The sequence below is a fragment of the Pseudophryne corroboree genome, chromosome 11 (assembly GCF_028390025.1).
Source record: "Pseudophryne corroboree isolate aPseCor3 chromosome 11, aPseCor3.hap2, whole genome shotgun sequence".
NCBI classification, from domain to species: Eukaryota; Metazoa; Chordata; class Amphibia; order Anura; family Myobatrachidae; genus Pseudophryne; species Pseudophryne corroboree.
The window spans coordinates 100105749-100133659 of record NC_086454.1 but is presented as its reverse complement, the minus strand read 5'-3'; the positions used below and the strand labels follow the sequence as shown (position 1 = coordinate 100133659).

The window sequence follows — 27911 nt, the reverse complement described above, 5'->3', positions numbered from 1 at the left end:
GTACTAAACTTGGAAGCGTCATAATGGTTAGATGCGCACCAAACAAAGTAGGAATGCCAGACCAGATGGTAAATCCGAGCAGAGGCCGGTTTCCGGGCCCGCAACAGTTTTAATTACCTCTTCAGAAAAACCCTTAGCTCTTAAGACGGAAGCTTCAAGAGCCACGCCATCAAAGACAGCCGGGCTAGGTCCTGGTAGGCACAGGGGCCCTGAACGAGAAGGTCTGGGCGTTGTGGAAGTAGAAGTGGACGCTCTGACGATAGGCCTTGCAGGTCTGAGAACCAGTGCCGTCTGGGCCACGCCGGAGTATGAGAAGCAGATTTCCTTTTTCTTGCTTGAACTTCCCAATTACCCTGGGCAGGAGTGACACCGGAGGGAACACGTACGGCAGCCGAAACCTCCACGGCACTGCCAGCGCATCCACGAATGCTGCTTGAGGATCCCTTGTTCTTGCTCCGAAGACCGGAACCTTGTGATTGTGTCGAGATGCCATCAGATCCACATCTGGAAGACCCCACCTTTCCACGAGTAGTTGAAATGCTTCTGGATGAAGGCCCCACTCGCCGGCATGCACGTCCTGACGATTGAGAAAGTCCGCTTCCCAATTCAGGACTCCCGGAATGAATATTGCCGATATTGCCGGTAGATGGCGTTCTGCCCAACGTAGAATCCGTGAGGCTTCCTTCATTGCCAAACGGCTTCGAGTGCCGCCTTGATGATTTATGTAAGCCACTGTGGTGGCGTTGTCTGACTGTACTTGAACAGGACGGTTCTGAATCAAATGCTGGGCTAGGTTCAATGCATTGAAGACCGCCCGCAATTCCAGAATGTTGATCGAGAGGAGAGATTCCTCCTTGGTCCACCGACCCTGCAAGGAGTGCTGCTCCAGCACCGCGCCCCAACCTCTTAGACTGGCATCTGTCGTCAACAGGACCCAGTTGGATATCCAGAAGGGACGGCCTCTGCATAATTGTCGGTCCTGGAGCCACCAGAGCAGCGACAGACGGACCTCCGGAGTCAAAGAAATCATTTGAGACCTGATCCGGTGAGGCAGGTCGTCCCACTTGGCTAGAATCAGCTTCTGGAGGGGGCGAGAATGGAATTGAGCATACTCCACCATGTCGAATGCTGATACCATGAGGCCCAGCACCTGCATTGCCGAATGTATCGACACTTGCGGACGAGAAAGGAAGCAACAAATCCTGTCCTGAAGTTTCAGGACTTTCTCCTGAGACAAGAACAACCTCTGGTTGTGAGTGTCCAAAGGCGCTCCCAGATGCACCATGCCCTGAGCAGGGACCAGGGAGGATTTCTTCCAGTTGATGAGCCACCTGTGGGCTTGTAGAAACCGGACCGTCATATCCAGATGACGCAGGAGAAGATCTGGGGAATTTGCCAGGATTAACAAGTCATCCATATACGGCAGTATCCTGACCCCTTGACGGCGGAGTACCAACGTCATCACCGCCATAACTTTGGTGAAGACTCGCGGAGCCATTGTTAAACCAAAGGGTAACGCCCAAAACTGGTAATGGAGGTTTCCAATAGCGAACCTCAGGTATTGTTGATGTGACACTGCTATAGGAATATGCAGGTAAGCATCCTGTATGTCCAGGGAGACCATGTAGTCCCCAGGTTCCAAGGCCAGAACTATAGAGCGAAGGGTTTCTATACGGAACTTGGAAACCTTCACAAACTTGTTCAGTGCCTTGAGGTTGAGAATGGGCCGGGAGGACCCATTCTGTTTCGGGACTAGAAACAGCGGAGAATAGTACCCCCGGCCCCTCTGAGCAAGAGGCACCTGTACTACGACTCCTGTATCCAGGAGGGTCTGTACCCCCGAATGCAGAGTGTTTCTGCTATGTCTGGTCCGACGGGACGTCTGTCTGGCAAAATCGATGAGGGGGTCGGTTTTTGAAGGCTATGGCGTAACCTCGAGTGACGACTTCCCGTACCCAGGCATCTGAAGTGGTCTTCAACCATTCCTGGGTATACCCTAGAAGCCAGCCCCCCACCCTGGGATCCCCCAGGGGGAGGCCCGCCCCGTCATGCGGCAGGCTTATCGGTCTTGGCTGCTGGCTGACGGGCAGCCCAGGCTCTTTTGGGCTTCGGCTTACCAGGTTTGGAAGTGCGGGCCTGCTTATGGTACGCCTGACCTTTTGCTGTACCTGAAGGACGAAAGGACGTGCCTTTGGCCTTCGACACAGAAGGAGCTGTATTAGGCAGACAGGCAGTTTTGGCAGTAGCCAAGTCAGCCACTATCTTATTTAAGTCCTCCCCAAACAGAATATCCCCCTTGAAAGAGAGTACCTCCAGGGTTTTTCTAGAGTCCAGATCCACAGACCAGGATCTCAGCCACAATATCCTGCGAGCCAGGACTGACGTAGTAGAGGCCTTGGCTGCTAGGATACCGGCATCAGAAGCCGCCTCTTTAATATAGCAAGAAGCTGTGACATTATATGACAAGCATTGTCTAGCATGGTCAGAGGAGATTTCAGCTTCTAACTCCAAGGCCCATGCTTCAATAGCCTCTGCCGCCCATGTAGCTGCAATAGTGGGCCTTTGTGCAGCACCCGTGAGGGTGTAAATCGCTTTTAGACAACCCTCGACACGTTTATCCGTAGGCTCTTTTAGAGACGTGACGGTAGTAACAGGTAGCGCTGAGGAAACCACCATCCTAGCCACATGTGAGTCTACTGGAGGAGGCGTTTCCCAATTCTTAGACAGCGCTGGCGCGAGGGGATAGCGAGCCAGCATCTTCTTTTGAGGCACAAACTTCATACCCGAGCTTTGCCAGGGTTCATGATGTATATCCACTAGGTGGTCAGAGTGAGGTAAAACTTGTTTAATCATCTACTGACGCTTGAACCTATCTGGTTTCTTAGGAGGAACGGATGGCTCGGGATCATCTGTAATCTGCAGAATTAACTTAATAGCCTCCACAAGATCAGGATCATCCACATGTGAACTACCCTCCCCATCAGCCGTATCTGAGTCAGAACCTGTGGGGTCAGTGTATGTGCTGTCTTCATCAGACGAGATGTCAGTGACAGCAGTGGATTGTGAGGAGACGAGCGCTCGCTTAGAGGACCTCTTGGACTTAGGCGAGCGTTGGTCAGACTTTTTAGTAGTCAGGGACTGGTTCAACTTCTTTAATTGAGCAGATAAATCATCCGCCCACGGCAGGTTAGCTGCAGGGACCACATACAGTTGTACCGGCATTGGGGGTCCCATAGGGGGTGTTAGTTTATGAACTAGCGTATGCAGAAGCGTGGAAAAAGCGGCCCACGGAGGGTCAGTATGTGCCTCCGTTGCCACAGTCCCACTGGGGGGCAAGGAGCCCCCAGAACCAGAGCCCACAGCTGCTATATTCTCCCCATATGTGCCTGTGGCTTCAGCAACACCAGCAGTGTGTTCCGCCCTAGAACCGTTACCCTCAGAAGCAGACATGATATAACTTGCAGTATGAGGTAACAGTACAATTATTAGCAGCACTATACCCATAAACCCAAACCCCTGCGCAGTGTAGTCAGCACCAGCAGAGATAAAAGAGAGATATGGTGACTAAATCCCAGAGAAAAATACGTAATACAGTATATCTTTGTGAAAATCCTATATTAAATAACACCTGACGCACCAAGCCCCCTCAGGTTATAGAATATAGGGATAGCAAGTTGAGTGAAAGACACGAGATGGACACCACTCAGCTATCAATGCACACACAAATAGTCACAGTTTGTACAATGCAGAGGTTATTACAGACAATAATACTGCACTGGACTAGCTTACACAGCTATATAGTCAATAGATATAACACTACACAGTAAGAAACTGGATGTATATCACAGGGTAATTGTACTATAAACCCCTGACTAAATGCACTCTTTCTTACCAACACTGACTAAAAAGGCAGGTAGAATACTTAAGTGTCATGTAAAGTCACAGCGCTGACAACCAGGCGGCTTTACATAGGAGGATTTGCCCAAGCAGTCCCAGGAACAGTGAGCTGAGGAGTAATGGCGCCGCAGACACTGACAGGGAGTGAGGAAAAGATAGAGATGCAGCTCCAGGGCGAGAACACTTGCTAGAAATGGCGCCCTGGGGCTGGGGGAGGGGCTTCAGATCTAAGCCTTATCCCCCTTGCTGGCAAAACCACCGGGTACTGTGGGCGATATTAAAATCGGTTTTAAGAGAAAACCTGACCTGCGCCCATGCCCTGGTGATCTAGTGGGATCGCCTGTATCCACAGTGTCCACCGCCAGCGCGCGCGGCCCGCCTCCCACTGACCGCGCCGGATCGCGATAAAGACCGGGTCCCTCGAGCGGGACCCACTTACCACCTCCTGAAGCGCGGCCACGCGATCCTGGAGAGCCCCAGCCGTGTGTGTTTAACATGAAGAGTGGTTACGGGAGTGTACAGCGCCGCTGGGGAGAGCTGGAGCTGCAGCAGTGAATGTCGCAAGACATTTACCACCGCTGCTGCCCTTGAAGTCTTCACTTTTTACCTCATAAAAAGCTTTTCTCAGGGCTGCTTGGAGCAGCCCCTCTGTTAAGTGCCTGCTTACTGCAGCACCAACTGACAAACTGAGCTCCTGTGCTGGGAAGCGGGGTGATATAGGAGGGGCGCTATGCATCTTGGGAAGAAGGTCAAAGCTTTGAGCCTGTTGGTGCCTCGGATCAAGATCCTACTCTACACTAGTGATGAGCACCGGAAATTTTTCGGGTTTTGTGTTTTGTTTTGGGTTCGGTTCCGCGGCCGTGTTGTGGGTTCGAACGCGTTTTGGCAAAACCTCACCGAATTTTTTTTGTCGGATTCGGATGTGTTTTGGATTCGGTTTTTTTTTCTTCAAAAAACCCTAAAAAACAGCTTAAATCATAGAATTTGGGGGTCATTTTGATCCCAAAGTATTATTAACCTCAATAACCATTATTTCCACTCATTTTCAGTCTATTCTGAACACCTCACACCTCACAATATTATTTTTAGTCCTAAAATTTGCACCGAGGTCGCTGGATGACTAAGCTCAGCGACCCAAGTGGCCGACACAAACACCTGGCCCATCTAGGAGTGGCACTGCAGTGTCACGCAGGATGGCCCTTCCAAAAAACACTCCCCAAACAGCACATGACGCAAAGAAAAAAAGAGGCGCAATGAGGTAGCTGTGTGAGTAAGATAAGCGACCCAAGTGGCCGACACAAACACCTGGCCCATCTAGGAGTGGCACTGCAGTGTCACGCAGGATGGCCCTTCAAAAAACACTCCCCAAACAGCACATGACGCAAAGAAGAAAAAAAAGAGGCGCAATGAGGTAGCTGTGTGACTAAGCTAAGCGACCTTAGTGGCCGACACAAACACCTGGCCCATCTAGGAGTGGCACTGCAGTGTCACGCAGGATGGCCCTTCCAAAAAACACCCCCCAAACAGCACATGACGCAAAGAAAAATGAAAGAAAAAAAAAAGAGGTGCAAGATGGAATTGTCCTTGGGCCCTCCCACCCACCCTTATGTTGTATAAACAGGACATGCACACTTTAACCAACCCATCATTTCAGTGACAGGGTCTGCCACACGACTGTGACTGAAATGACGGGTTGGTTTGGACCCCCACCAAAAAAGAAGCAATTAATCTCTCCTTGCACAAACTGGCTCTACAGAGGCAAGATGTCCACCTCATCATCATCCTCCGATATATCACCGTGTACATCCCCCTCCTCACAGATTAATCAATTCGTCCCCACTGGAATCCACCATCTCAGCTCCCTGTGTACTTTGTGGAGGCAATTGCTGCTGGTGAATGTCTCCACGGAGGAATTGATTATAATTCATTTTAATGAACATCATCTTCTCCACATTTTCTGGATGTAACCTCGTACGCCGATTGCTGACAAGGTGAGCGGCGGCACTAAACACTCTTTCGGAGTACACACTTGTGGGAGGGCAACTTAGGTAGAATAAAGCCAGTTTGTGCAAGGGCCTCCAAATTGCCTCTTTTTCCTGCCAGTATAAGTACGGACTGTCTGACGTGCCTACTTGGATGCGGTCACTCATATCATCCTCCACCATTCTTTGAATGGGGAGAGAATCATATGCAGTGACAGTAGACGACATGTCCGTAATCATTGTCAGGTCCTTCAGTCCGGACCAGATGTCCGCATCAGCAGTCGCTCCAGACTGCCCTACATCACCGCCAGCGGGTGGGCTCGGAATTCTGAGCCTTTTCCTCGCACCCCCAGTTGCGGGAGAATGTGAAGGAGGAGATGTTGACAGGTCGCGTTCCGCTTGACTTGACAATTTTGTCACCAGCAGTTCTTTGAACCCCAGCAGACTTGTGTCTGCCGGAAAGAGAGATCCAAGGTAGGTTTTAAATCTAGGATCGAGCACGGTGGCCAAAATGTAGTGCTCTGATTTCAACAGATTGACCACCCGTGAATCCTTGTTAAGCGAATTAAGGGCTCCATCCACAAGTCCCACATGCCTAGCGGAATCGCTCTGTGTTAGCTCCTCCTTTAATGTCTCCAGCTTCTTCTGCAAAAGCCTGATGAGGGGAATGACCTGACTCAGGCTGGCAGTGTCTGAACTGACTTCACGTGTGGCAAGTTCAAAAGGTTGCAGAACCTTGCACAACGTTGAAATCATTCTCCACTGCGCTTGAGACAGGTGCATTCCACCTCCTATATCGTGCTCAGTTGTATAGGCTTGAATGGCCTTTTGCTGCTCCTCCAACCTCTGAAGCATATAGAGGGTCGAATTCCACCTCGTTACCACTTCTTGCTTCAGATGATGGCAGGGCAGGTTCAGGCGTTTTTGGTGGTGCTCCAGTCTTCTGTACGTGGTGCCTGTACGCCGAAAGTGTCCCGCAATTCTTCTGGCCACCGACAGCATCTCTTGCACGCCCCTCTCGTTTTTTAAATAATTCTGCACCACCAAATTCAAGGTATGTGCAAAACATGGGACGTGCTGGAATTTGCCCAGATTTAATGCACACACAATATTGCTGGCGTTGTCCGATGCCACAAATCCACAGGAGAGTCCAATTGGGGTAAGCCATTCTGCGATGATCTTCCTCAGTTGCCGTAAGAGGTTTTTAGCTGTGTGCGTATTCTGGAAAGCGGTGATACAAAGCGTAGCCTGCCTAGGAAAGAGTTGGCGTTTGCGAGATGCTGCTACTGGTGCCGCCGCTGCTGTTCTTGCGGCGGGAGTCCATACATCTACCCAGTGGGCTGTCACAGTCATATAGTCCTGAGCCTGCCCTGCTCCACTTGTCCACATGTCCGTGGTTAAGTGGACATTGGGTACAACTGCATTTTTTAGGACACTGGTGAGTCTTTTTCTGAGGTCTGTGTACATTTTCGGTATCGCCTGCCTAGAGAAATGGAACCTAGATGGTATTTGGTACCGGGGACACAGTACCTCCAACAAGTCTCTAGTTGGCTCTGCAGTAATGATGGATACCGGAACCACGTTTCTCACCGCCCAGGATGCCAAGGCCTCAGTTATCCGCTTTGCAGCAGGATGACTGCTGTGATATTTCATCTTCCTCGCAAAGGACTGTTGCTTGGTGGAAGTAGTAAAAGTGGTCTTACGAGTACGACTTCCCCTCTGGGATGACCATCGACTCCCAGCAGCAACAACAGCAGCGCCAGCAGCAGTAGGCGTTACACGCAAGGATGCATCGGAGGAATCCCAGGCAGGAGAGGACTCGTCAGAATTGCCAGTGACATGGCCTGCAGGACTATTGGCATTCCTGGGGAAGGAGGAAATTGACACTGAGGGAGTTGGTGGGGTGGTTTGCGTGAGCTTGGTTACAAGAGGAAGGGATTTACTGGTCAGTGGACTGCTTCCGCTGTCGCCCAAAGTTTTTGAACTTGTCACTGACTTATGATGAATGCGCTGCAGGTGACGTATAAGGGAGGATGTTCCGAGGTGGTTAACGTCCTTACCCCTACTTATTACAGCTTGACAAAGGCAACACACGGCTTGACAAATGTTGTCCGCATTTCTGTTGAAATACTTCCACACCGAAGAGCTGATTTTTTTGGTATTTTCACCAGGCATGTCAATGGCCCTATTCCTCCCACGGACAACAGGTGTCTCCCCGGGTGCCTGACTTAAACAAACCACCTCACCATCAGAATCCTCCTGGTCAATTTCCTCCCCAGCGCCAGCAACACCCATATCCTCCTCATCCTGGTGTACTTCAACACTGACATCTTCAATCTGACTATCAGAAACTGGACTGCGGGTGCTCCTTCCAGCACTTGCAGGGGGCGTGCAAATGGTGGAAGGCGCATGCTCTTCACGTCCAGTGTTGGGAAGGTCAGGCATCGCAAACGACACAATTGGACTCTCCTTGTGGATTTGTGATTTCGAAGAATGCACAGTTCTTTGCTGTGCTTTTGCCAGCTTGAGTCTTTTCATTTTTCTAGCGAGAGGCTGAGTGCTTCCATCCTCATGTGAAGCTGAACCACTAGCCATGAACATAGGCCAGGGCCTCAGCCGTTCCTTGCCACTCCGTGTGGTAAATGGCATATTGGCAAGTTTACGCTTCTCCTCCGACAATTTTATTTTAGATTTTTGAGTCCTTTTTTTTACTGATATTTGGTGTTTTGGATTTTACATGCTCTGTACTATGACATTGGGCATCGGCCTTGGCAGACGACGTTGCTGGCATTTCATCGTCTCGGCCATGACTAGTGGCAGCAGCTTCAGCACGAGGTGGAAGTCGATCTTGATCTTTCCCTATTTTTGGAACCTCAACATTTTTGTTCTCCATATTTTAATAGGCACAACTAAAAGGCACCTCAGGTAAACAATGGAGATGGATGGATACTAGTATACTTATGGATGGACGAGCGACTGCCGACACAGAGGTAGCTACAGCCGTGGACTACCGTACTGCGTCTGCTGCTAATATAGACTGGATGATAATGATATAAAAAATATATATATATATCACTACTGCAGCCGGACAGGTATATATATATTATATAATGACGGACCTGCTGGACACTGTCAGCACTGCAGACTCCTAAAGTAAGCTACTAGAAGATAGAAAAAAAAAAATAAGAATTTACTTACCAATAATTCTATTTCTCATAGTCCGTAGTGGATGCTGGGCACTCCGAAAGGACCATGGGGAATAGCGGCTCCGCAGGAGACTGGGCACAAAAGTAAAAAGCTTTAGGACTACCTGGTGTGCACTGGCTCCTCCCCCTATGACCCTCCTCCAAGCCTCAGTTAGGATACTGTGCCCGGACGAGCGTACACAATAAGGAAGGATTTTGAATCCCGGGTAAGACTCTTACCAGCCACACCAATCACACCGTACAACTTGTGATCTGAACCCAGTTAACAGCATGATAACAGAAGGAGCCTCTGAAAAGATGGCTCACAACAACAATAACCCGATTTTTGTAACAATAACTATGTACAAGTAATGCAGACAATCCGCACTTGGGATGGGCGCCCAGCATCCACTACGGACTATGAGAAATAGAATTAATCGGTAAGTAAATTCTTATTTTCTCTAACGTCCTAGTGGATGCTGGGGACTCCGAAAGGACCATGGGGATTATACCAAAGCTCCCAAACGGGCGGGAGAGTGCGGATGACTCTGCAGCACCGAATGAGAGAACTCCAGGTCCTCCTCAGCCAGGGTATCAAATTTGTAGAATTTAGCAAACGTGTTTGCCCCTGACCAAGTAGCTGCTCGGCAAAGTTGTAAAGCCGAGACCCCTCGGGCAGCCGCCCAAGATGAGCCCACTTTCCTTGTGGAATGGGCTTTAACAGATTTTGGCTGTGGCAGGCCTGCCACAGAATGTGCAAGCTGAATTGTACTACAAATCCAACGAGCAATAGTCTGCTTAGAAGCAGGAGCACCCAGCTTGTTGGGTGCATACAGGATAAACAGCGAGTCAGATTTTCTGATTCCAGCCGTCCTGGAAACATATATTTTCAGGGCCCTGACTACGTCCAGTAACTTGGAATCCTCCAAGTCCCTAGTAGCCGCAGGCACCACAATAGGCTGGTTTAAGTGAAATGCTGAAACCACCTTAGGGAGAAATTGAGGACGAGTCCTCAATTCTGCCCTGTCCGTATGAAAAATTAGGTAAGGGCTTTTATAGGATAAAGCCGCCAATTCTGAAACACGCCTGGCTGAAGCCAGGGCTAACAGCATTACCACTTTCCATGTGAGATATTTTAAGTCCACAGTGGTGAGTGGTTCAAACCAATGTGATTTTAGGAACCCCAAAACTACATTGAGATCCCAAGGTGCCACTGGAGGCACAAAAGGAGGCTGTATATGCAGTACTCCCTTGACAAACGTCTGAACTTCAGAAACAGAAGCTAGTTCTTTTTGGAAGAATATTGACAGGGCCGAAATTTGAACCTTAATGGACCCTAATTTTAGGCCCATAGACAGTCCTGTTTGCAGGAAATGCAGGAATCGACCCAGTTGAAATTCCTCTGTAGGGGCCTTCCTGGCCTCGCACCACGCAACATATTTTCGCCAAATACGGTGATAATGTTGTACGGTCACATCCTTCCTGGCTTTGATCAGGGTAGGGATGACTTCATCCGGAATGCCTTTTTCCTTCAGGATCCGGCGTTCAACCGCCATGCCGTCAAACGCAGCCGCGGTAAGTCTTGGAACAGACATGGTCCCTGCTGGAGCAGGTCCTTTCTTAGAGGTAGAGGCCACGGGTCTTCCGTGAGCGTCTCTTGAATTTCCGGGTACCAAGTCCTTCCTGGCCAATCCGGAGCCACGAGTATAGTCTTTACTCCTCTCCTTCTTATGATTCTCAGTACTTTTGGTATGAGAGGAAGAGGAGGGAACACATACACTGACTGGTACACCCACTGTGTTACCAGAGCGTCCACAGCTATTGCCTGAGGGTCCCTTGACCTGGCGCAATATCTGTCCAGTTTTTTGTTGAGGCGGGACGCCATCATGTCCACCTTTGGTTTTTCCCAATGGTTCACAATCATGTGGAAGACTTCTGGGTGAAGTCCCCACTCCCCCGGGTGAAGATCGTGTCTGCTGAGGAAGTCTGCTTCCCAGTTGTCCACTCCCGGAATGAACACTGCTGACAGTGCTATCACATGATTTTCCGCCCAGCGAAGAATCCTTGCCACTTCCGTCATTGCCCTCCTGCTTCTTGTGCCGCCCTGTCTGTTTACGTGGGCGACTGCCGTGATGTTGTCCGACTGGATCAACACCGGCTGACCCTGAAGCAGAGGTCTTGCCTGACTTAGGGCATTGTAAATGGCCCTGAGTTCCAGGATATTTATGTGAAGTGACGTTTCCATGCTTGACCACAAGCCCTGGAAATTTCTTCCCTGTGTGACTGCTCCCCAGCCCCTCAGGCTGGCATCCGTGGTCACCAGGACCCAATCCTGAATGCCGAATCTGCGGCCCTCTAGGAGATGAGCACTCTGTAACCACCACAGGAGAGACACCCTTGTCCTTGGAGACAGGGTTATCCGCTGATGCATTTGAAGATGCGATCCGGACCATTTGTCCAGCAGATCCCACTGAAAAGTTCTTGCGTGGAATCTGCCGAATGGAATCGCTTCGTAAGAAGCCACCATCTTTCCCAGGACCCTTGTGCATTGATGTACTGACACTTGGCCTGGTCTTAGGAGGTTCCTGACTAGGTCGGATAACTCCCTGGCTTTCTCTTCCGGGAGAAACACCTTTTTCTGTACTGTGTCCAGAATCATTCCTAGGAACAGCAGACGTGTCGTCGGAATCAGCTGCGATTTTGGAATATTTAGAATCCATCCGTGCTGTCGTAGTACTACTTGAGATAGTGCTACTCCGACCTCTAACTGTTCTCTGGACCTTGCCCTTATCAGGAGATCGTCCAAGTAAGGAATTATTAAGACGCCTTTTCTTCGAAGAAGAATCATCATTTCGGCCATTACCTTGGTAAAGACCCGGGGTGCCGTGGACAATCCAAACGGCAGCGTCTGAAACTGATAGTGACAGTTCTGTACCACAAACCTGAGGTACCCTTGGTGAGAAGGGCAAATTGGGACATGGAGGTAAGCAGCCTTGATGTCCAGAGACACCATATAGTCCCCTTCTTCCAGGTTCGCTATCACTGCTCTGAGTGACTCCATCTTGAACTTGAACCTTTTTATGTAAGTGTTCAAGGATTTCAGATTTAAAATGGGTCTCACCGAGCCGTCCGGCTTCGGTACCACAAACAGCGTGGAATAATACCCCTTTCCCTGTTGTAGGAGGGGTACCTTGATTATCACTTGCTGGGAATACAGCTTGTGAATGGCTTCCAATACCGCCTCCCTGTCGGGGGGAGACGTTGGTAAAGCAGACTTCAGGAACCGGCGAGGGGGAGACGTCTCGAATTCCAATTTGTACCCCTGAGATACTACCTGCAGGATCCAGGGGTCTACTTGCGAGTGAGCCCACTGCGCGCTGAAATTCTTGAGACGGGCCCCCACCGTCTTGCCTGAGTCCGCTTGTAAGGCCCCAGCGTCATGCTGAGGACTTGGCAGAAGCGGGGGAGGGCTTCTGTTCGTGGGAAGAGGCTGTCTGCTGCAGTCTTTTTCCCCTTCCTCTGCCCCGGGGCAGATATGAGTGGCCTTTTGCCCGCTTGCCCTTATGGGGACGAAAGGACTGAGCCTGAAAAGACGGTATCTTTTTCTGCTGTGAGGTGACTTAGGGTAAAAAGGTGGATTTCCCAGCCGTTGCCGTGGCCACCAGGTCCGATAGACCGACCCCAAATAACTCCTCCCCTTTATACGGCAATACTTCCATATGCCGTTTGGAATCCGCATCACCTGACCACTGTCGCGTCCATAACCCTCTTCTGGCAGAAATGGACATCGCACTTACTCTTGATGCCAGAGTGCAAATATCCCTCTGTGCATCACGCATATATAGAAATGCATCCTTTAAATGCTCTATAGTCAATAATATATTGTCCCTGTCCAGGGTATCAATATTTTCAGTCAGGGAATCCGACCAAGCCACCCCAGCACTGCACATCCAGGCTGAGGCGATTGCTGGTCGCAGTATAATACCAGTATGTGTGTATATACTTTTTAGGATATTTTCCAGCTTCCTATCAGCTGGTTCCTTGAGGGCGGCCGTATCAGGAGACGGTAACGCCACTTGTTTTGATAAGCGTGTGAGCGCCTTATCCACTCTAGGGGGTGTTTCCCAACGCGCCCTAACCTCTGGCGGGAAAGGGTATAATGCCAATAATTTTTTAGAAATTAGCAGTTTTTTATCGGGGGAAACCCACGCTTCATCACACACCTCATTTAATTCATCTGATTCAGGAAAAACTACGGGTAGTTTTTTCACACCCCACATAATACCCTTTTTTGTGGTACTTGTAGTATCAGAAATGTTCAAAACCTCCTTCATTGCCGTGATCATGTAACGTGTGGCCCTACTGGAAAATACGTTTGTTTCCTCACCGTCGACACTGGAGTCAGTGTCCGTGTCAGTGTCTGTATCGACCTGAGGTAACGGGCGTTTTATAGCCCCTGACGGTGTTTGAGACGCCTGTACAGGTATTAACTGATTTGCCGGCTGTCTCATGTCGTCAACAGTCTTTTGTAAAGTGCCGACACTATCACGTAATTCTTTCCATAAGACCATCCAGTCAGGTGTCGACTCCCTAGGGGGTGACATCACTAACACAGGCAATTGCTCCGCCTCCACACCATTTTCCTCCTCATACATGTCGACACAGCGTACCGACACACAGCACACACACAGGGAATGCTCTGATAGAGGACAGGACCCCACTAGCCCTTTGGGGAGACAGAGGGAGAGAGTTTGCCAGCACACACCAGAGCGCTATATATATACAGGGATAACCTTATATAAGTGTTTTTCCCTAATATAGCTGCTGTATATATTAATATGCCAATTTAGTGCCCCCCCCCCTCTCTTGTTTTACCCTGTTTCTGTAGTGCAGGACTGCAGGGGAGAGTCAGGGAGCCTTCCTCCAACGGAGCTGTGAGGAAAAAATGGCGCCAGTGTGCTGAGGAGATAGGCTCCGCCCCCTTCACGGCGGCCTTTCTCCCGCTTTTTAATGGAAAAATTGGCAGGGGTTAAATGCATCCATATAGCCCAGGAGCTATATGTGATGTATTTTTTGCCAAAAAAAGGTTTTTTTATTGTGTCTCAGGGCGCCCCCCCCCAGCGCCCTGCACCCTCAGTGACCGGAGTGTGAAGTGTGCTGAGAGCAATGGCGCACAGCTGCGGTGCTGTGCGCTACCTTATTGAAGACAGGACGTCTTCTGCCGCCGATTTTCCGGACCTCTTCACTCTTCTGGCTCTGTAAGGGGGCCGGCGGCGCGGCTCCGGGACCCATCCATGGCTGGGCCTGTGATCGTCCCTCTGGAGCTAATGTCCAGTAGCCTAAGAAGCCCAATCCACTCTGCACGCAGGTGAGTTCGCTTCTTCTCCCCTTAGTCCCTCGGTGAAGTGAGCCTGTTGCCAGCAGGTCTCACTGAAAATAAAAAACCTACTTTAAACTTTTACACTAAGCAGCTCAGGAGAGCCCCTTAGCCTGCACCCGTCTCGTTCGGGCACAAAAATCTAACTGAGGCTTGGAGGAGGGTCATAGGGGGAGGAGCCAGTGCACACCAGGTAGTCCTAAAGCTTTTTACTTTTGTGCCCAGTCTCCTGCGGAGCCGCTATTCCCCATGGTCCTTTCAGAGTCCCCAGCATCCACTAGGACGTTAGAGAAAAAACACAACAGGTAGGTGGTATACAATTATGGATGGACGAGCGACTGCCGACACAGAGGTAGCTACAGCCGTGGACTACCGTACTGCGTCTGCTGCTAATATAGACTGGATGATAATGATATAAAAAAAATATATATATATCACTACTGCAGCCGGACAGGTATATATTATATAATTAATGACGGACCTGCTGGACACTGTCAGCAGAATGCGTTTATAGAATAAAAACACCACACGACGAGTGTTTAACTTTTTCAGGCAGACAATCACAATATACTGGTGGTCAGACAGTGGTCACTGGTCAGTCACACTGGCAGTGGCACTCTGGCAGCAAAAGTGTGCACTGTTAAATAATATGTACTCCTGCTACTGCTCCCCAGTCTCCCCCACAATTAAGCTGTGTGAGCACTCAGCACAGTCAGATATACATAGATGATGCAGCACACTGAGGCTGAGCACAGATATGGTATACTGTTACTGTGTCACTGTGTATCGTTTTTTTTCAGGCAGAGAACGGATTATATTAAATAATAATATAATAAAACTGCACTGGTGGTCACTGGTCAGTCACTAGTAAACTCTGCACTCTCTGAGTAGTACTCCTAAGCTCCAGTAAATCAAGTGTCTCACTCTCACTCTCTATCTTCTAATCTAAATGGAGAGGACGCCAGCCACGTCCTCTCCCTATGAATCTCAATGCACGTGTGAAAATGGCGGCGACGCGCGGCTCCTTATATAGATTCCGAGTCTCGCGATAGAATCCGAGCCTCGCGAGAATCCGACAGCGGGATGATGACGTTCGGGCGCGCTCGGGTTAGCCGAGCAAGGCGGGAAGATCCGAGTCTGCCTCGGATCCGTGTAAAAAGGCTGAAGTTCGGGGGGGTTCGGATTCCGAGGAACCGAACCCGCTCATCACTACTCTACACCCCATTGTCCAGACTTGTGGAGCCCAGTGTACCCCGCAGCAGAAAAGGTGTATGCCACTCGCATGCACTATTACTGTCACTCTGGATGCCTGTTGCGACGCATACACCTCAGCACATGAACATAAATACACTACTTTTATATGGACCTTTATTTTAGTAAATTGCACCTTAACAACCAAATCTGCATCAAGCCGTTTATATTGTTTATAATTAAGTTGCATGGCAAAATTGAGCTCCTGTTTATGTCAAAGGTATTGATATGGGTAATGTACTCTCAACTTCTTCTCTACAGGAGAGGACTTAAAATGTCCCTATAAAACTATAGTTGTGGGAGGTTATTTCTAAACTATCTAATTGTTCCAGTGAATGATAAAGTGATTACACCACATCTCACTATTTTATATGCACACGCAAATCTGTTATGCAGAAAGAGCTCAGAGACTAAGGGTATGCATGTGCGTGCAATGAAGAGTCATTGTATGTATGTCAGCCACATGTCCACTTGCATACCTCCCAGTCTGTCCCTCCTGTAGAGGGTCATGGGGGTCATTCTGACCCATTCGCTTGCTGCTTTTTAACGCAGCAAGCGAACGGGTCCCTACTGCGCATGCGCCGGCGCATGCCAGATGGCCGAAGGCCATAGCAGGGATGCGATCACCCCTGATTGATAGGCAGAAGCGATCGCTGGGCGGGGGTGGGCGGAACAGCGGCGTTTGGCCGCCGTTTCGTGGGTGCGGTCCGGCCAACGCAGGCGTGGCCGGACCGAACGGGGGGCGGGCCACAGCGGCTGCGTGAAATCACACGCAGCCGCTGCGGAGCGATGAGTAGCTCCCGGCTAGCACGCTAAAGCTGCGCTGGTCGGGAGCTACTCTTGAAGTGCAAAGGCATTGCCGCTGTGCAGTGCTTTGCACTTCTGCGGGGGGGGGGGGGCGGACTAGCCCTGTGCTGGGAATCCCCCCGCATGTCAGGGAAGATGAGCGTACAACTCGGAATGATCCCCCCCATGTTGGAAGGAATGCACTTGCAGCTGAGTAGGCGTTACTGGGATGTAAGATGGAGGTTCACAGTTGGCTAAGTTTAGAGGGGGTATGTTGGTCGAATTGCAAGCTGAACATGTTGAACATATGTGTAAATACACCTGTTTCCAGATGCATCATTTACACAGTTGGTCTAGTACCAGCGCACACAGGGGGTTATTCAGGTTTGTTAGCAAACCAAAAAAAGCACACTAAAGGGCAAGACCATATTGCATTGCAGGTGGAGCAGATGTAACATGTACAAAGAGAGTTAGATTTGGGTGGGTTATATTGTTTCTGTGCAGGGTAAATACTGGCTGCTTTATTTTTACACTGCAATTTAGATTGTAGTTTGAACACACTACACCCAAATCTAACTCTCTCTGCACATGTTACATCTGTCCCACCTGCAGTGCAACATGGTTTTGCCTGTTAGTGTGCTTTTTTGGTTGGCTTACAAATCTGAATGAGGCCCACTGGTACTAATGACGGCTTTGAAACCAATTACACAGAATACGCGCAGCTGGAGCAATTGCAGTCCACTTGTATTACACTATGCATCGGCCCACTGTGAGGAGCATTGCTGAACAATTTAATAAGTGGGAAGCATACCAGGGCCAGTGTGAGGAATGACGGTGGTCATTTGTAAATGCAAATAACAGATTTTAGTAATAAGGTTTTTCTGTGATGACACGCAGCCTCCCCGAAAATGCAGCTGACTCGCCCCCATTTCCCCAGCGCTGCTCCAAAAACGCTCAGTCGCTGTCAATTAAGCAGAGGCATTTGCAGTTAACGTGGGCAGACCACAATAATTGTGCACGCGCAGGAAGGGACCGTGTGGATCCTGTCGCTGAAATTGCGGTCGCACCGCCTTTGCGATGTGACCTGAATTAGGCCCACAGTCATTTTCCTGCTGTGACTTTCAGGTGGTATCTGCATGTTCCCCTTGTGTCTCCCCATTTGTTATAGTCCTTCTGTCTGTCTGACCTCTAATGAGGTGCCCATCACTATCAGGAGATCTGCCTGAGGGAAATCAGTCAGGTGCAGGAGGAAGCGAGAAGGTAGTTGCTCTCCAAAGAATACAATGTCGGGTTTGATGAGGCCACCACACGATGAACAGCGGGGAACTTGGGACTCCAACACAGCGTCCTGGAAAAAATAAGATTTTAAACCTACCGGTAAATCTATTTCTCCTAGTCCGTAGAGGATGCTGGGGACTCCGTAAGGACCATGGGGTATAGACGGGCTCCGCAGGAGATAGGGCACCTAAAAAGAACTTTGACTATGGGTGTGCACTGGCTCCTCCCTCTGTGCCCCTCCTCCAGACCTCAGTTAGAGAACTGTGCCCAGAGGAGATGGACAATACAAGGCAGGATTTAGCAATCCAAGGGCAAGATTCATACCAGCCCACACCAATCATACCATGTAACCTGGAACATACATAACCAGTTAACAGTATGAACAAACGACAGTAACGGTCCAAGACCTATTCCAACTGTAACATAACCCTTATGTAAGCAACAACTATATACAAGTCTTGCAGAGTTTCCGCACTGGGACGGGCGCCTAGCATCCTCTACGGACTAGGAGAAATAAATTTACCGGTAGGTTTAAAATCTTATTTTCTCTTACGTCCTAGAGGATGCTGGGGACTCTGTAAGGACCATGGGGTTTATACCAAAGCATCCAATCGGGCGGGAGAGTGCGTATGACTCAGCAGCACCGACTGAGCAAACGCTAGGTCCTCATCAGCCAGGGTATCAAACTTGTAGAATTTAGCAAAAGTATTTGACCCCGACCAAGTCGCCGCTCGGCAAAGCTGTAATGCCGAGACGCCTCGGGCAGCCGCCCCAGAAGAGCCCACCTTCCTAGTGGAATGGGCTTTAACCGAATTTGGTGCCGGCAATCCAGCCGTAGAATGAGCCTGCTGAATCGTATTACAGATCCAACGAGCAATAGTCTGCTTCGAAGCAGGTGCGCCAATCTTATTAGCAGCATACAGGACAAACAGAGCCTCTGTTTTCCTAATTTTAGCCGTTCTGGCTACATAAATCTTTAAGGCCCTGACTACATCCAGGGATCTGGAATCCTCCAGGTCACTTGTAGCCACAGGCACCACAATAGGTTGATTCATATGGAACGAAGAAACCACTTTAGGCAAAAATTGCGGACGTGTCTTCAATTCAGCTCGATCCACATGAAAAATCAGGTAGGGGCTCTTGTGTGACAAAGCCGCCAATTCAGACACTCGCCTTGCTGATGCCAAGGCCAACAGCATGACCACCTTCCAGGTAAGAAATTTCAACTCAACCTTGGTAAGCGGTTCAAACCAGTGTGATTTTAGGAACTGCAACACCACGTTCAGGTCCCATGGTGCCACTGGAGGCACAAAAGGGGGCTGGATATGCAGCACTCCCTTTACAAACGTCTGGACTTCTGGAAGAGAAGCCAATTCCTTCTGAAAGAAAATCGAGAGGGACGAAATCTGTACCTTAACAGAGCCTAATTTCAGGCCCATATCCACTCCTGTCTGTAGGAAGTGGAGAAAACGACCCAGATGAAAATCTTCCGTAGGTGCATTCTTGGTCTCACACCAAGACACATACTTTCGCCAGATACGGTGATAATGCTTAACCGTCACCTCCTTCCTAGCCTTTATTAAAGTAGGGATGACCTCTTCCGGAATCCCCTTTTTCGCTAGGATTCGGCGTTCAACCGCCATGCCGTCAAACGTAACCGCGGTAAGTCTTGAAATACACAGGGCCCCTGTTGCAACAGGTCTTCCCTCAGAGGAAGAGGCCAGGGATCTCCTGTGAGCATCTCTTGTAGATCTGAGTACCAGGCCCTTCGAGGCCAGCCTGGGACAACGAGTATTGTCTGTACGTTTCTTTGCCTTATGATCCTCAACACTTTTGTGATGAGAGGAAGAGGAGGAAACATGTAGACCGATTTGAATAGCCACGGTGTTATCAGAGCATCTACTGCCACTGCCTGAGGGTCCCGAGACCTGGCACAGTACCTCCGAAGCTTTTTGTTGAGGCGTGACGCCATCATGTCCATTTGAGGAGTTCCCCAAAGACGTGTTATGTCTGCAAAGACTTCTTGATGAAGACCCCACTCTCCTGGATGGAGATCGTGTCTGCTGAGGAAGTCTGCTTCCCAGTTGTCCACTCCCGGAATGAAGACAGACGACAGAGCGCTTACATGATTTTCCGCCCAGCGAAGAATCCTTGTGGCTTCCGCCATCGCGACTCTGCTTCTTGTCCCGCCTTGGCGGTTCACATGAGCCACTGCTGTGACATTGTCTGATTGAATCAGAACCGGTAGGTTTCGAAGAAGACTGACTCTCCGCTTGTCGAAGGCCGTTGTAAATGGCCCTGAGTTCCAACACATTGATGTGTAGACAGGACTCCTGGTCTGACCAAAGACCCTGAAATTTTTTTCCCTGTGTGACCGCTCCCCATCCTCGGAGGCTCGCGTCCGTGGTAACCAGGATCCAATCCTGAATTCCGAACCTGCGACCCTCCAGCAGGTGAGCACTTTGCAACCACCACAGGAGAGACACTCTGGCCCCTGGGGACAGAGTTATTTTCCGATGTAAGTGCAGATGGGACCCGGACCACTTGTCCAGAAGGTCCCATTGAAAAGTCCTTGCATGGAACCTTCCGAAGGGAATGGCCTCGTAGGCCGCCACCATTTTTCCCAGAACTCGAGTGCATTGGTGAACTGACACCCTTTTCGGTTTTAGCAGGTCTCTGACCATATTCTGGATGTCCTGGGCTCTCTCTATTGGGAGGAAGACCTTCATTTGTTCCGTATCCAGTATCATACCTAGTGTCACAACTGAGGGCCTGAGCTGACGGGAGGCAGCCTCAGTTGTAGGGGCTGAGATGTACCGGAACCTGGGAGGTTGTATCAGACCCCTGGACATGTAAGTAACATGAATAATAACTGCCCGAAGGCGTGACCACGACAACTTGGATAAAAGTCAATGATGTTTATTATGACAACTCCGCAACACAGCAGCAGTAAAAGAAAACGTAAAAGTCAGCAAAGAATAAATACAGTTCCTGGGTACTACAGGATGGCAGGAGCCACAGGGCACTGGTAGTGTGAGATAGTTCTTATGATCTTCTAGATGGAAAGTCCTTACCAGGCCCGACTGTAGCAATGGAGATAACCCAGGATTGTGCCAGCTGGTGTTCCAGGAAAAGCTGGGTTGCTGAAGATAAAACAGCTGCTGTGGATACTGGCTGGAACCAGACTGTTGTTAGCACGGAGTGGATACTGGCTGGAACCAGTTAAATAATAAATGAACTTGGGAGCGATGAAATATGAACTGAAATGTAGAACTTGAGAGCGGAGAAATAATAATACCGGTGGAGAGTGGTAAAGTGTAGAAAGGACACCGGCCCTTTAAGGGAAGCTGTACTCTGCTGGAAGCTGAGCTGGAAGCAGGTTATGTTGTAGCTGGAAACAGATGAATCCACAATGGATTGGAGAGTCAGGCTACACCGCAGGTGGAATGCTGGTGCGGGTCTCTATGGTGGAAGTCTTGAGACAGGAGCTGGAACCTGGAAGACAATCACAGGAGAGAGACAAACAGGAACTAGGTTTGACAACCAAAGCACTGACGCCTTCCTTGCTCAGGCACAGTGTATTTATACCTGCAGCAAGGAAGGGATTGGCTAGGCAATTATGCAGATTAACAATACTGACAACAGATTGGAGGAAATGATCAGCTGACAGAATCCAAGATGGCTGCGCCCATGCAGACACTTGGAGGGAAGTTTGGTTTGTAATCCATGTGGTAATGAAAACAGTAATGGCGGCGCCGGCCACTGGAGACAGGAGACGCCAGGCTGACAAGTGCACATCCAACCACGCGGACACAGCGGAGGCCGCGGCTGACGTAATCGCCACTCTGACACTCTGCATGCAGAAGCTCAGGGACGGCGGCGGAGGCCGCGGGAGACGCCATGCCAGATGTAATAAGGCGTTACTGTGACAGCGTCTCAGAGAGACAGGAGAGGATGCAGGAATGTGAACATTAGGATAACAGATGGGATCCGGTCCTGGAGCGCTGAGCCAGCCTTAGGAGGCATCTGATGGGTAAGAAATGGCGTCCAGATACCCGGATCGTGACACCTAGGAACGGTAGTCGAGTTGTCGGAATCAACTGTGACTTCGGTAGATTTAGAATCCAACCGTGTTGCTGGAGCACACTCAGAGAGAGCGCCACACTGCTCAGCAATTTTTCCCTTGATCTCGCTTTTATCAGGAGATCGTCCAAGTATGGGATAATTGCGACTCCATGCTTGCGCAGGACCACCATCATTTCCGCCATTATCTTGGTGAAAATCCTCGGGGCCGTGGAAAGTCCAAACGGCAACGTCTGAAATTGGTAATGACAATCCTGTACAGCGAATCTCAGGTATTCCTGATGGGGGGCATATATGGGAACATGAAGGTACGCATCCTTTATGTCCAGAGACACCATAAACTCCCCCTCCTCCATATTGGCTGTTATCGCTCTGAGTGATTCCATTTTGAATTTGAATCTTTTTATGTATAGGTTTAGGGATTTCAGATTCAAAATAGGTCTGACCGAACCGTCCGGTTTCGGGACCACAAATAGGGTTGAGTAGTAACCTCTTCCCTGCTGGTGCAGGGGAACCTTGATTATCACTTGCTGTATACACAGCGTTTGAATTGCAGCTAACACTATATCCCTTTCCGATGTGGAAGCTGGTAAGGCCGATTTGAAAAATCGGCGCGGGGGCACCTCCTCGAATTCCAATTTGTAACCCTGGGAAACTATTTCCAACACCCAGGGATTCAGGTCTGAACTGACTCAGGCCTGACTGAAAAGTCGAAGATGTGCCTCCACCGGTGCGGACTCCCTCAGGGGAGCCCCAGCGTCATGCTGTGGGTTTTGGAGCAGCAGGGGAGGACTTTTGTTCCTGGACACCTGCCGAAGCAGGTGCTCTTTTGCCTCTGCCCTTACCTCTGGCGAGGAAAGAGGATCCCTGACCTCTTCTGGACTTGTGCGACCGAAAGGACTGCATCTGATAGGGTGTTACTTTCTTTTGCTGTTGGGGAATATATGGTAAAAAATTTGATTTACCTGCTGTAGCTGTGGAAACCAGGTCCGTCAGCCCATCCCCAAACAATACATCACCCTTATAGGGTAGTACTTCCATATGTTTTTTGGAATCCGCATCATCCGTCCATTGGCGAGTCCATAAGGATCTTCTCGCTGAGATAGACATGGCATTGGCCCTAGAAGCTAGCAATCCAATGTCCCTTTGAGCATCCCTCATAAATAAGACTGCGTCCTTTATATGGGCTAGAGTTAAGAATATAGTATCCTTATCCATATTATCAAATTGATCTGTCAGCTCATCTGTCCAAGCTGCAATTGCGCTACACACCCATGCCGACGCAATTGTCGGCCTTAGCACAGCACCCGTATGAGAATAAATACACTTTAAGGTAGTTTCTTGCCTGCGATCTGCAGGGTCCTTAAGGGCCGCTGTGTCAGGAGACGGTAGCGCCACTTTCTTGGACAAGCGCGTCAGGGCCTTGTCCACAGTGGGGGATGATTCCCAAATCTCCCTGTCCTGCTTAGGGAAGGGGTATGCCATATAAATTCTTTTGGGGATCTGCGGTCTCTTTTCCGGAGTCTCCCAAGCTTTTCCAAATAAATCATTTCATTCAAGAGATGCGGGAAAATGAATAATCTGTTTCTTTCCCTTAAACATGTGTACCCTTGTGTCGGGGACCGAGGGTTCATCCTCAATATGCAACACATCCCTTATTGCCACAATCATACACTGAATGGTTTTAGTCACCCTAGGGTGCAATTTTACTTCGTCGTAGTCGACACTGGAGTCAGAATCCGTGTCGGTAGTAGTGTCTTGTGTTAAGGGACGCTTTTGAGACCCCGACGGGCCCTGTGAGTCGGTCCAATCCGAGGACTGACCCCCTGATGTCCCCCCTAATTCAGCCTTATCAAGCCTTTTATGTAAAGATGCCACACTTGCATTCAACATATGCCACATGTCCATCCAATCCGGAGTTGGCACAACCGACGGGGACACACCACTCATTTGCTCCACCTCCTCCTTGGAGAAGCCTTCCGCCTCAGACATGTCGACACACACGTACCGACACCCCACACACACAGGGATTAACCTATAAGGGGACAAAACCCCAACCAGGCCCTTAGGAGAGACAGAGAGAGAGAGTATGCCAGCACACACCCAGCGCTTAATAACACTGGAAAAATATGACCAGATAGCGCTTTTTTATATATAATATACCAATTCCCACTCACTGCGTTGCTAATGTGCCCCCCTCCTCTTTTTTCCAGCCTGTGAAGTTCAGCAGGGGAGAGACCAGGGAGCCAGCGTTCATGTATGCAGCTTCTGTGGAGAAAATGGCGCTGGTTAGTGCTGAGGATCAAGCCCTGCCCACCCGACGGCGGGCTTCGGTCCCAGTGACTTTTCTATTAAAATGGCGGGGGATCTTAGATTTACTGCCTTCGCAGCCTAATCTATCTGAATTTGCCCAAAAGTGAGGAATATTGCTGCCCAGGGCGCCCCCCCCTGCGCCCTGCACCCTTCAGTGCTGCTCTGTGTGTGACTGGGAGCAATGGCGCGCAGCTTACCGCTGCGCGCCTTACCTCATGAAGATCTGATGTCTTCTGCCGCCCAAGATGTCTTCTGCCTTCTCATCCGGCTTCTATCTTCGGCATCTGTGAGGAGGGCGGCGGCACGGCTCCGGGACGAACCCCAGGTGAGACCTGTGTTCCGACTCCCTCTGGAGCTAATGGTGTCCAGTAGCCTTAGAAGCAGTGCCCAACTTGACAAGCCAGCTCTGCTTCTCTCTCCTCTGTCCCACGATGCAGGGAGCCTGTTGCCAACAGGACTCCCTGAAAATAAAAAACCTAACAAAATTCTTTTTCAACAGAAAACTCTGGAGAGCTCTCTGCAGTGCACCCATTCTCCTCTGGGCACAAGATCTAACTGAGGTCTGGAGGAGGGGCATTGAGGGAGGAGCCAGTGCACACCCATAGTCAAAGTTCTTTTTAGGTGCCCTATCTCCTGCGGAGCCCGTCTAAACCCCATGGTCCTTACGGAGTCCCCAGCATCCTCTAGGACGTAAGAGAAATTACAGAAAACAGTGGCACCCAGATCAGGACTTTGCATGGTAATCCATTAGTTCTCCCCATAACACATCTAATTGTACCAGCATCATTGGTCATTTCCAACACTGGGTAAGTCTGCCGATGGAGCAGTTGTTATTGCACTTAGATGGCTCTGTAAGTGTATATGTATTTAACGTTTCAATAAAAGAATATTATGATGAGGGGTGTGTAAAATCTGGCCATATACAGCGTGCGTTGTAAAAATAGCGACAGAAAATGCGTACACATTGTGATCGCAATGCAGCCGCTGTTTGACTAACAGGAAGCTGGCGTTTCTGGGCAGAAACCTGCCATTTTCTGGGTGTGTCTGAAAAAACGTAGGCGTGCCCAGGCATTTTTAAAGAGGGCCTCTGGCATCAGCGATGACGACTTACAGCCTGTGGGCGGTATTCAAATGATATATCACTCCCAATCTCCTTTCTAAAGTGATCCCCGTTATCACGCCCATAGTGATTAGGCTTACTGCGTAAAGGGTTGGGCGCCCTTGCTACCCACGTAGGTAGCGAGCTGAAATGATTACACCACCCCCATCAGCAGAAACAGAACAGGTGTGGAAAGGTGTGAAAAGAATTGAATACCGCCCTATGCGTCTCAAGAATTGTGGATGACCCTGCCTGGTGCAGATAGAAAAATCTTCGATGTTTTGGGAATTGGGTATGGTTTTGCGATCAGACCGCATATTGCGATGCATTCGCAATTTCTGCAATGGGCGTATTTACTCTATTTCTGGGCGGCAACTATTTGATCGCAGCAACTGCTATTTAGCAGAAACTACAATCCTTACTCAATAAGGTCCTAACTACTGGAGTACTGTCATTAGTTACTAACGCTAAGACTGTCTATTACTATGAAACATGCTAATCAACGCTGCAGAATACATTTTTTTCATGAATTTATATTACAAATGGCTGACAGTCGACGGCTGTCGTTGCCTAGCGATCGCCTCTGCCTGATTGACAGGCAGAGGCAGTCGCTGGGCAGGAGGGGGTGGCACGGCAGTGTTTAGCCTCCATTTGTGGGCGCGGTCCGGCAAACGCAGGCGTGGCCGGACCGTGCGGGGGCGCCGAGTATCTCCCGGCCAGCCACAGGAGCTGCGCTGGCCGGGAGTTACTCTTCAAGTACAAAAGCATCGCCGCTGTGCGATGCTTTTGTACTTGTGCGGTGGGGGCCGGGCTAGCATGCGAGGCGGACTAGCCCTGTGCTGGGCGTCCCCCCGCATGTCGGTGTAAGTGATCGTAGCTGTGCTAAATTTAGCACAGCTACGATCAGGTCAGAATGACCACCCATGTCAGCACCACACTCAATGGGAGTCGTTCAGCTAATACTTTGCCAATGTGCGCCAGGTAAGGTACCACTAGGACCTTTTTGAGTTATGACAAAACTCTAAATTGGCTTTACAAGCAATCCCAAAGCTGGATTTAAAGATTTCCATTTTGTAACGCTGAACAACCCTAATCTATATGGTTTACTGGGATACAAGTTTTATAACAGCCCCACTGGTCATATGTAAAGGAGCAAGTCCAAAGTCTGTAGTCACCAATATCACATGAAATAGGGCTTCCACCACAATATAGTGCAAGGTGCACCAGGACAGGTACATTACCACTCACACTGAAGGTCTTTCCTGGGTACTCTTTAAGACACATGGTGCACGTGGATGATGAAAATGAGCCATGAGCTTCTACCAATTTTTCCACTGGGATACCGGCCACTGCAATGAAACATATGTGACAGAATCCGTACAACATTCTCTTTGTCCTTCAAAATAGGCTTTTTTTTTTTAACTCTCCTTCATTAAAATCCAATGATATAGTAACAAATAAATAGCCAACAAATGAATAAGAGTAGTATATTAGATGCTACAGTAATTACAAAATTTTTTTTTTTTTATTAGTAAGCTTATTTTCACATTTTTGTGTCCCTGAATTGTTCTAGAGTCATGTCTCAGGCAGAACCCTTCCTTCTATATACCTGATGTCACAAGTCTCCTGTGTATTGTATTGTGGAGAACCCCGTTTTTATCCATTTGTTACGCAGACTACTCAGTATCTGGGTTATCAGGTGGGACCAGGTGACGCTCATGCAATTACCCCTTGCCCAGCAGTCTTTTAGCCTCCAGTGATGCTAGGCTCTCCTATAGCAGCCACCTTTCCAGGATGAATTAGGTCCATCCTGTAATCAAATGATCCCAGGTTTTATGTTATGGACAAGGTGACTATTGGAGGCTGGGCAAGAGTAAATGCAGTACTGTGAGACGTCACAGGACAACTTTGATAACCCTGCCCAATACTCAGACAGGAATAACAAACACATTGTACACAGGTGCAACAATGCACAGGGTGATATAACATACACTCAAAAAATATGAAGTGCAACAGTGCACAGGGTGGTACAATAATGAATGCTAATGATATATAAATGCAACAATGCACAGGATGATATCATCAAATACAAGAGGTAACTCAAATTCTGAAAATAACCAATGCAAGATCCCAGGACTTACAGTAGCTTAAACTGTCTGATGTAGATTCTGAAGCAGCCCGGAATTTGGAACTGGAACAGAACCCCCTGAAGGGGAGCAGAGATCCAGAGACACTGAGACTGGCTTCAGAGCAGGATTACACTGTGTGCAGTGATAGCAGGCTTGGCAACTGGAACAGACAGCACTAACTGCACAGATTCTAGATTCCACCAAGGAACAGGGACCAGGTATAAACAGGAACTTGAAGCTATAACCAGCCTCAGGTGAAGTGCAAGCTGGATAATAAAGGAAGCAGCCCCAATCAGGATGGCTGAAAATAACAAGCCCCCTGAACACAAATGAACTGCAGCTGGAAAACCAGACACAAAGGTAATGGCCTAATTATCATACAGGTGAAACTGCACTGACCACACATACAGGAGACAGGCTACAGTTACACAGAACACAAGCAGGAAGGAGCCACAGGGGTGGCTCATGACACCATTTTATTTATCTGCATGAAGCATGGAGAGTAAGCCTGAGTATTAGTGCTCATATGAC

General features: G+C 49.3%; 1 protein-coding gene across 3 annotated transcripts in view; it reads right to left on the bottom strand.

Annotated features, from left to right (window-relative positions):
• LOC134968984 (NAD-dependent protein deacetylase sirtuin-3-like) overlaps positions 1 to 27911 on the bottom strand; it is a 58761-nt gene that overhangs the window by 8047 nt on the left and 22803 nt on the right. For 2 of the 3 annotated variants that reach the window (XM_063944676.1, XM_063944675.1), the window contains exons 5-6: positions 26500 to 26600; positions 17665 to 17826 (exon numbers count right to left, since the gene is read on the bottom strand). In XM_063944676.1, coding sequence (XP_063800746.1) covers positions 17665 to 17826; positions 26500 to 26600 — 263 coding nt within the window. The remainder of the gene's footprint in view (positions 1 to 17664; positions 17827 to 26499; positions 26601 to 27911) is intronic. The other variant, XM_063944677.1, reaches the window with a different exon arrangement.